This window comes from Brassica oleracea, chromosome C6 (assembly GCF_000695525.1).
Source record: "Brassica oleracea var. oleracea cultivar TO1000 chromosome C6, BOL, whole genome shotgun sequence".
Taxonomy (NCBI): Eukaryota; Viridiplantae; Streptophyta; class Magnoliopsida; order Brassicales; family Brassicaceae; genus Brassica; species Brassica oleracea.
Window position 1 is genome coordinate 11553002 of NC_027753.1, and position 10353 is coordinate 11563354.

Consider the following 10353-nt stretch of genomic DNA (forward strand, 5'->3'; position numbering starts at 1 on the left):
TAGGGTTCAACACCTAGCCACAACTTGTCTAACCACAAAACTTCCTTGAGTATGCAAACTTCCATACAACAGAATGTTTGTTCACACACAACCACTTCCAGATCTTTATGTTTACGAGATTTCTATGTTTATTATGGAGTTAAAACACCACCAACTTAAAACTAGGTATGATAACCAAGACAATAAGAAATAATAACCAACTTGTTCATAAAAACCATAACAACCCTAGATGTGGATGCTATATCAAAGCAACAACACAACCACAAGTATATCATCCACATCTTGGCATCCATAAATCCAATAAACTAGTCAAGGTCCTTCCGGTGGCCTGTTCTGAAACTCGCCACAATTTTACATCCTAGCCATTACACAAAAAAAATACTCCCTCACAAACTCACCAAAACACACATTCATATTGGGCGAGTACAGTTGGTCCTGTTATGCCATATACCTCTGCATCTTCCACACCTGTTTGGTACGGACTTCATATTAGGTCCCTGCCACACATGTCCACACCTTAGATTTGTATTACAATCTAAACAAAGAGACTAATCAGTGATATTACAAGCACAACTTACATGAATCTCTCCCGTTGATAGGAAGCGTTTTGTCTTGCGCCGTCCTGCTGGCCTCTTTGTCACCGGCGGCATTAAAACCTTCTTTCTCACAACTTTCGGAATATCTTCATCCCTTGGATCACCAATTGGACTGATCACCCCTGCATACGTTTCCCTCCAAGCTGCGGTCTTGTACCAGTGTATTATAACGTACCGCAAGGTTGTTAGCAGCGAGCATGGCATGACCACACGGTATTTTCATGTTATCAAGGTACTTGCAGGAACACTTTTTCTGATTGAGGACGACACTGTCATAACCACCAAACTTACCTACTATTTGACTGCTCCCACTCGAAACCGAGTTTATTTTGCTGCCACTAACCAGCGCCATGCTCTTGATCATCACCTTATCTACTTCGACAGTCATCAACCCCCTGTGCCTTTCAGACTTCTTCCTACGAGCACTAAACCACCTTGTCATCATCCCTTGTATAAACATCACCAACTCAACAATTGGGGATGATCTCCCTTCCACCAAGGCATTGTTTAGCTGCTCAGCTATGTTACTTGTCATTATGTTATACCTCTCGCCTTTGAAGTAGGTCCTCGTCCAATGTGCCATCCCCATCTTACCCATGTAGATTGCGCAATCACTGTTTGCAGCCCTTTTCTTGTCACAATAATTCTTGTAATCACGCATCCTATGCGCTGTAGCAGCTGCTGTCACCATCTATGCAAGCCTTTTGCTTGAATATCTAGCATTCACATTCCTTGCTAGAAGAACAATGCAAAAACCATGTTGGGCCTGTGGATACACACGACTCACAACTGTTGCAATATTGGTCGCTCTATCGGAAATAATAGTTGCGTTTCCTGAATCAGCCAGGATCCTTTAAACCTTCTGCAAAAACCATATCCACGACTCTACATCCTCACTGTCGACTACTGCAAATGCCAACGGAAACACTTGGAAATTGCCATCCTGGCCACTCGCTGCCATCAACACACATTTGTACTTACCGCTGAGGTGAGTGCCATCAACCACCAATACCAGCCTCAGCTTCATGAAACCTCTTATAGATGCAACAAAGGACATAAACATGTACAAAAAATGCTCCACTCCATCCTTGTCAACATCCGACTCTATATCAGCCATTGTACCTGGATTTGCGAGTTTTAGCATATACAAATACTTGATATCACTCAAATTACCCTAAGGAGTGATTTATACTCTCTCAAATAAGAGGTCGAGTTGTAGTACTTAGGGATCGAATCCACAATGAGCTAGGGAACCAATTAAATCAAATAGGTATATGATTTAGCTAGGCTAATAGGTTTAAAGTAGTAAATAAAGATAGCAAAGCAGTAAATAAAGCAGTAAAAAAGTTGAACAAGACAATTGTTCAGCTTGCCAGAGAGTTGTTTGATGGAAGGATGGTTGCTAGATCTAGGGTTTCTATTCAGGTAATCAGGATTATAATGATATATAGGCTAATTGTTCTTTGCAGGATATTATAGAACTCAACTGGGAGTACAAATCTAACAACTTCCGTTGTATAGACAGTCTAATATCCAGATCTTGGATCTCAACTCTTCTTTATTGATCACAAGAAAGTGTCGATCGATTATTCTATAGGAATATGGATCGATACACCTTTCACAATATCGATCGATTAATCTATTGGATCATCGATCGATATCGCTTCATCGATCGACATATGTTCCTCTTCTCGACAGTTTCCTCTCGCGAGGCAAACTGACCACTCTTCAGTAAAACGGGCATAACTTGTGCTACAGGATGATGATTGACCTCAAACCGGTGGCATTGGAAATCTAACTCAAAGCTATATCTTGTGTACAAAGATGGTCTCAATCTAATGGTGGGAAGGTCTCCATCCATAGTTAGACATCTGACGCGCCTGTGCAGTTCTGCACCTCAAAAGACTCCAAACTCACCATATTTCTCCAGACCTTACCTGAACCTGTAAATACTCTAAATAGACTCTATATAGTAGTAAATATATATTAAAACACTTATATACCATGGCTAAAAGTGGGTAAAATCCATGGTCTATCAATACTCTGCCAGCTTTGTGTAGGAATCATCATCGGGTCTCAAATCCAAGACAGCTTTCTCCTTTGTTCTATAACTCTTCATGTACAAAGCTGATATCCTTAGATCTTCCAGCACAAGCCTTTGCAATTCCCCCACGTTTGGCCCTTTAGTTGGCTCTTTGTATTTCGCCTTGTACACAACAGTAATTACTCTGGCGGTTCCTCTTTTCCTGTACCCATTCCGACTCTCGATAGGGCAAGAATGCACCAGCTGGGATTTCCTTATTTCATAGTAGCCAGTCCCGCGTATTTCATGTGCTGTCACTCGCCAATCACACCCTGTATCAGGGCACTCGCACACAAACGAGTCAACTTTTGTCCGAGTCTGTTTGAATTAGATCTAATGCTTGATGGCATAAATGGCCAAAGAGATTTGAAAATCAACCTTGCTACCATAAACTTTCCCAACATGCACCACACCATCTGCTTCTTCCACATCAAGCCTAGGTATTTCAGCAGCTTCATACTCTGTGTCATCATACAAGGGGGGAATGTCAAACTTTTCGTCGTCCACGTCGCCTAGATTCCGTTTACTAGTACCGCGACCACCAGTCTCGCGACCACGCGTCTCGTGACCACCAGCCTCGTGTCCACCCAAACTGGTTTTCCCATCCACGAGAAGTCATCCCGGCTCCTCATCCTTAGTATCGGCTCTCTCCCACTCGCTAGAGCCTCCAGGATCAACCATATGATCAAATGCATTATTAGTATAACAGCTGTAAGGTCGTCTTGCCTCTTCCATCTTAACCAGACCTCCTGCCTCTTTATCATTGAATACAACCTCCACAGAATTTGAGCAACCCAAATCACCGACAATCAGTGGTTCCCAGAATTCATAGTCATATCCTCTTGGCCTAACATCCCTCTCATCTATCTCTTCTGGCCCACTATAATCACTATCAATACCTTCGCTGGAACCGCTAAAAACACCAGGACCTGTTGTATTACTCTCTGCCTTCATTCTTTCTTCCAATTTATCCACCTCCTCCACCAATTCAAAGTCGTAGAGATTGATGAAGTTTGTCTTTGACCCTACGCTCGAGACGTTTCCCCCATTCTTTCTAAAACCGCCATCAGAGTGCTTCTTGTCGATCACATGTGTATGAAATCCAACGCCCATACCACTATCAGCTCGCAAACCATCAACTCCTAGCAAACAGATTCATCGAGCCCCTGACCTTCAAATGCTCAAAAAAATATCTCAACGACCCATCGTTTGTTAGCAATACAGGGGGGGGGGGGGGTTTAATCCCGGTTGCAAGCTCCAAGCTATCCGGTGGACAATAAGACAGCGCAACATCATGCTCTAACTCCCCTTCTCTGAACTCAACCAGCACCCGACGCTCAAGCTCTTTTATGGATATTCCTTCCTCAACCGTTACCATCCTAGCCATCTTCTTCTTGTCCACCACGAACTCCCATTTACCATCGGAACCACAAACCCATACTCCACACATCACCAAACACATCTCATCCACCTGCATTTAACGCAACAGAAAACCAAAATCAATACTCCATAAAACACAGGAACGAACATAATCATAACAAAATCAACATATACCTTTGGTCGACTAGATTCTGTAGATATCTAAAGCGAACTATCCTCACTTTCTCTTTCACCTCAGATCTCAACACAAAACCAAGCTCTGGCGAAACATAATGCCATCCTCTGCTTTCACCAACGTCGTTTCCTTCTTAATTGCACCAAACCCACTCCTAGAACTATAGCCTCTCCTCAGCCATCGGATCTTTGCCTTTTAAAATTTTTAGATCTTTAAGTTTGGATCCTACAGCCACTAAACATTCACTCTCTCCCATACACCTACTTTTTTTGTTCATACTCTTTATCATTAATTGCAACTCAAAGCAAACTTAGTTACTCTGTGACCAAAGCTAATTGAACAAATCGTTTCTTCCTTAAAGGGAACAGACTTCTCTTTACACCAAAAGAAAGGGTAATTATGTACACAAAAGGACAGCTGTATGGACAATGTGTCCCAACCACAGAATGCGTCTCTCAACGTAAAAGAAACTTGTATTGTGTCTCTGAACGTAACTAACTCATGTAGATATGGACTTTTGTTTTCGATTCATTTAAATAGTAGAAAAGAATTTATGCAATCCCTAAAAATTAGTTTGAACCCTTCAATAAATCTGAGATATTTTGGGGTTAATAAAAGAAAAAAAAAAATTCATTTTTAGAACAGGTCCATTAAAAATATTTTAAGAGGTGTTCTCATAAAAAACAATAACAAAAAGAAAAGTGAGAATGAAAAGAAATTCTCAAATGAAATACATCGAGAAACCTATGAGAACTTCTAACACCACTCATCACTTGTCGATTAGTTAATTTTTTTTCAAATTAAAATTTAATTATTTAATAATATTTATTTTAAAATATTGATTTTTTTTTGTTTGAGATAATCAATAAAACTATTACCAGGGTGGTTGTTCTTAGACTATGTACAATGATGTTTTTGTTAAACGTCTTATTTTCACTTTCTAATAATACACATAATCTTCTCTCTCTCTTTCATATCATATCCAGCACAAATTTAATCTTTACACTCTATATTATTTTTTTAATTAAAGCATTATCCATTTAATATTTATTTTACCAAAAAAATATCTAAATGAAACAAATAATATGAAATTTACAAATATATTAAATAGTTGATAATTGAGATTTATTATTTTAAATTAAGTAAAAAGAAGATATAGATTATATTTATTCAAAACAGATTTAAAGATATAAACAAAACTTTTTTAAAGTCCAAAAAGAATATATAAATCAAATGAAATAGTTCTCTATTTATAAAATACAAAAATGAGAAATTCATACATAAAATAACTAAATTAATATATTAATTTGTTATAATAATTGTTATGAAATATTTAAGGGGTATAAGAATCTCGACAGTTTGAATCACTATTAAGAATTGTATTATATGATCGAAATTATAAAGAGTTAAGAATACTTTTTTTATTGCTTTAAAAATAGCTCAAAACTAAAACTCTCCAAACAATCTCTAGACTAAACTCTTATATGAAGATTTAGATAATTCCTAATCTTAATAGGCAATACATATTAGATGACTCCTAAATATTCTATATAATCCTACTCCCTTTTAGAAACCATAACTCGGTAGGATTAATACCTTGTGAATCAAGTTTTCTTAAGCTTGAGTCAACATTCTCCCCTTTAAGTTTGTAATCAACTTTCTCCGGTTGTTGTATACCAATGAAACTTCTCATGTCCTTGAACTTGATTGTTCTGAGGGCTTTTGTTAGAATGTCTGCTTTTTGCTCAGTCCCGGAAGCATATTCTACTTCACACTAGTTCTTTTTCGACGCATTCTCTTATGAAGTGATATCTTGTGTGTATATGATTGCTTCTACCGTGAAAGACCGGTTTTTTTCTGTTAAGAAAATCACAGATTAATTATCAATCCTGATGACTACTTTCTCATAGCTAGTCATGTGACTTCACGGAGCAAGTCTTGAAGCCAAATTGCTTGTCTTGCTTCTTTGGTACCAGCCATGAATTCTGCCTTACACAATGATAATGCAACCGTCTCTTTCTTATGTGAACACCAAGTAATTGGAATTTCACCGAGGAAGAAGATGTGTCAAGTCGTGATCTAACCATCATCAGGATCAACATTATGTCTACTATTACTGTAGCCAATAAGTTTTTGTCTCTTTGTATTAGAGCGTCCAAACGAGAAACCATGAGTAGTATTACCTCGTAAATACCGTAAGCAATGTTTCATTGCAGTTCCATGAGACTCTCTAACACTTTGCATATATCTACTCAACACTTCAATGCATTAAAACAAATGTGGTCTTGTATGAAGTATGTATCTTTGGAAGCCAACATTTTTCCTAAACCGAGTTGCAACAGGTTATCTTTCGTCCTCAGATTTCGACAGTCTCAGTCCTGAACCAATGCATAACACTTTTGATTCAACGGTATCTGATATACCATGAATTTTACCACATTTATACCATGGTATATGATCTTTTAAAGTCTATTATATGTGGTTGGAGTTTGTTTTAGAGTCTTTTCAGGTCCATGTATGTTTTGGAGCAGTGCAGAGATTATGGAGCATTTTAGAGCTTATGGATGAGGAAACCCGTATTTGTTCAAGAAATCAAAGTCAGAGCCGAGAATCAGAAGGAGTGTCGACCGATACTGCACCATTGGTGTCACGCGACACCATCGCGATGAGATGGACCCGACTTGTCCGAGACCGACTTAAGCCTAGAAGTCACCACATATTACAAGAATTCCCTTGGCCAACCTATTAGTTACAATATATTTTTTTGGCCATTGTCTAGGAAAAACACACATCTTTACACAACATAATATATTGGATTTTAAGTAGTTTTTAGAGAGAAGACCAAAGACTCCTTTAGAGATTTGTATTAGAACTCCAATATCTCTTACTCTATCTTTTTATGCAATTCATTCAGTTTATTTTTATGTTTTGCTTAATTATGTCTGAGTAGCTATCTTGTTAGATTTAGGGTTTATTAGGGGTTTGATGAATTACTGAAACAGAGAACTCCTAGAGTGAATTATTTGGATCCTTCATAAGAATTGCACTTTTTTCTTGTGTTCTACAATACCTAACTAGAACTCTGATGGATATTGACAACTGCGAGAGTAGGTTCATACCTGATAATAATTCTGATGAGTTCAGTTGTTAGATACAAGCTAGAGCGGGTCTAGACATCTAGTGAACATATCGATGAAGACGTTAATGCTTGTTGAAGGAAGCATCGATCAACACCCATTCCTTGGATTCGATCCCTAAGTATTACAACTCAACCTCTTATTTGAGAGAAAAAGTTTGTCTAAGGTAATGTGAGCGATATCAAATTTGATGCCGTTGTCGAGGAGCATTGGATTCTCCCATTAAACTTGATTAATAGGTTTTGTCTAGGTTTTTATTTTCTGTTTTTAGATGCTTACAAAAAAAATTCTTTGTGTCTTTCTGGTGCATGCCAACAGTACTAGAATCAACAAGGAGAAAGAATTATTATTCTCAGACCCTGCACGTGATCCGTAAATAAAAGCGGACAACATCGTTCGACAACACCTCTTCTTTGTCAATCGACACTAACTGTGAACGAGCACCAATCAATACCTATTGAGCACCGATCGATACCAACCTGAGAGCAGACATCATGGTTGCGACTCTTGTGCTAGTACGGGTTTGAGAATGGAGACCTGCATGACCTCAAAGGTCATATGCGTAATGCAGGAGGTCAAAGACTGAATGATCAAGGAACTGTAAGCCCTGACCTTGAAGCAGTTGCTCTAGAAGTTGCTAATGATGAGGATGCTGCAGTCAATTCTCAGGCTGTAGCTGATGAGAATGTCCAGGCTGCTCGACTCAAAACATTCGATGATTACAACCGTCTAGATCAATACTACTCCCACAAATCTGCAATTCGTTCTCCTGCTTTCAAGAGGAGCAATTTCAAGCTGAAACCTTCTTACTTTTCACTTGTGGGACAGACACCTTACCATGGTCACACACATGAGCATCCTATGGACCATCTGGAGAGGTTCGAGCCTCTAGTTTCTGCTATTAAACACAATAGAGCCCCTGAGGACTACCTTCTCTACAAGCTTGATATACCATGGATTTTACCCACTTTCAGCCATGGTATATTGGTGTTTTAGGAACTATCTATGTTGTTTTGGAATCTTTTTAGTACTTTTACAGGTTCAGTGACGTTTTGGAGAAAAGTGATGATTTGGGTGCATTTTGGAGATAAAATGAGAGGAAGCTCGAAGCTGACCATCAAACAAGTTTGAGGTCGACATTTAGAGTCCACCATCGATCGATGCATACTCTATGCTATCGATCGACAGCGAAGCGCGCAAAGCCCAACCGGCTTAAAACCCAAGTCAAGACATAATTGTGGAAATACCCCTGGCCAGCTTTTAACCTAATATTTATGTGCTCTGCCAATATTCTAGGCAACACACGCTTTCTATTCTCTAGTTTTACACAACAAAGGTTTTTAGCATATTTGGAGAGATGATCCAAAACTCCTCCAGAGATTTGTATTGGAACTCCAGTATTTCTAACCTTAATCTATTTATGGATTCCTTTATATTATTTGTTATGAATTGCTTTGATATGTCTGAGTAGTTCACCTTGTTAGGTTTAGGGTTCAGATAGTCATGAGGGATTAGCCCAAAATATAGAACTTCTAAGTTGTCTGGATATCCATCAATTGAATTGCATTTAATGTTTGTGTTCTAGAGTAGTTAACTAGGACCCTTTTCTTAGATAATTGGGCGGAAGCGGAAGCATGGTCCTTTCTCTGATCTAATTCATATTGTTCTAGGATTGCTAGAAACAAGCGACACCTGATTTAGTTAAACCTAGTGAACACGTTAAAACCCGCTCGCTAAAGCTTGCTAGAAGGGACGTCGATCGACAACTCCATAGTTGCATCTATCGACAGACTGAAAGGTGTATCGATCGACTATCCATTAATAGCATCGATCAACACTTTCTCAAGACCAACAAACGACAGTTGAGGTCTTAGATCTAGACAATAGATAATCTAAACAAATGGAAGTTGATAGATTATTTCTTAGTATGAGTTCGAGAATATCCAACATACAATCTTAGTCTCTATACTACTATAATCATGATTGTCTGAATAAAATCCTAAGTCTAATGCTTTCTCATAATTGTTTACAAAACCTCAATCCAATCAACCGAACAACTACCTTGTTCACCACTGCAATTTACTATTTGCTTAATTGACCTAGCTTAAATCATAAATTGTTTTAAGATCTTTTGTGTGCCCCGACTCCTTGTGGATTTGATCCTTAAGTACTACAACTCTACCTCTTATTTGAGAGAGTACAAATCACTTAGGGTAATTTGAGTGATATTAATTTTGGCACCATTGCCGGAGAGCTTTGATCGCCATTAGATCTTGTCTAGACAGTTTTAAGTCTAGGTTTTTCTGTTAGTCAAAAAACTGATAAATTTTTTATTAGTTTCTTTCAGAGGTATACACAGCAGTACCAGAAGCAACAAGGAAAAATCACTGCTTTTCTCAGACCCTGCACTCTTGGAATGCACGATCCGCATGCAGAGGCAACGCTTTGGTTTACCAGATGGCTCTAGACACAACTGGTGAGAGAAATTTCAACACTAGAAATCCAAAAGAAGCTATAAGGCTTATTGAGAACATGAAGCAATAGTACGAAGAACACTGATTTGAAAGGAAGATATCGGCTGCTGGCTTAGGAAAGGAGCAGATGGATGAAGTTAAGCCAAAGATGGATAGTGTTCATAAGCTTCGCAAGAAGCAGATTAGCGTTGCAGAAGATGTGGAAGGTGTAGATATAGACAGTGACAAGGGCGACGAGGAGGATGTGAACTACATCAGTGTACTGGTTTCAGAGTCAGAGGTTTGAAAATCAGAGTGGAAACAAGAACTTCAATGGCGCTGGCCAGAGGAGTAACTTCAGCAACAGCCAGCGCTCGCAGAACCAAAAACCCTTCAACAACAGCGACAACAGAAACAACATGAACTATGGAGCGTCTTTTTACCAGAATCCACCAACAACTCAAGAAAGCAAAATCGAAGGAATGCTTGATCATGTTCTTGACGGTCAGCAGAATCTAACAATGGATTA

The 10353-nt window shown here is 38.7% G+C and overlaps 1 protein-coding gene across 1 annotated transcript; it reads right to left on the minus strand.

Annotated features, from left to right (window-relative positions):
* Positions 1 to 696: 696 nt before the first annotated feature.
* Positions 697 to 1287, minus strand: LOC106297478. Its single transcript, XM_013733711.1, has one exon. It carries the CDS (start codon positions 1285 to 1287, stop codon positions 697 to 699), a length of 591 nt encoding a protein of 196 aa, XP_013589165.1.
* Positions 1288 to 10353: the final 9066 nt, after the last annotated feature.

Bases quoted from the DNA above. Each gene is read 5' to 3' on its own strand.
- LOC106297478 (XM_013733711.1), bottom strand. From the start codon at position 1,287: ATGGTGACAGCAGCTGCTACAGCGCATAGGATGCGTGATTACAAGAAT.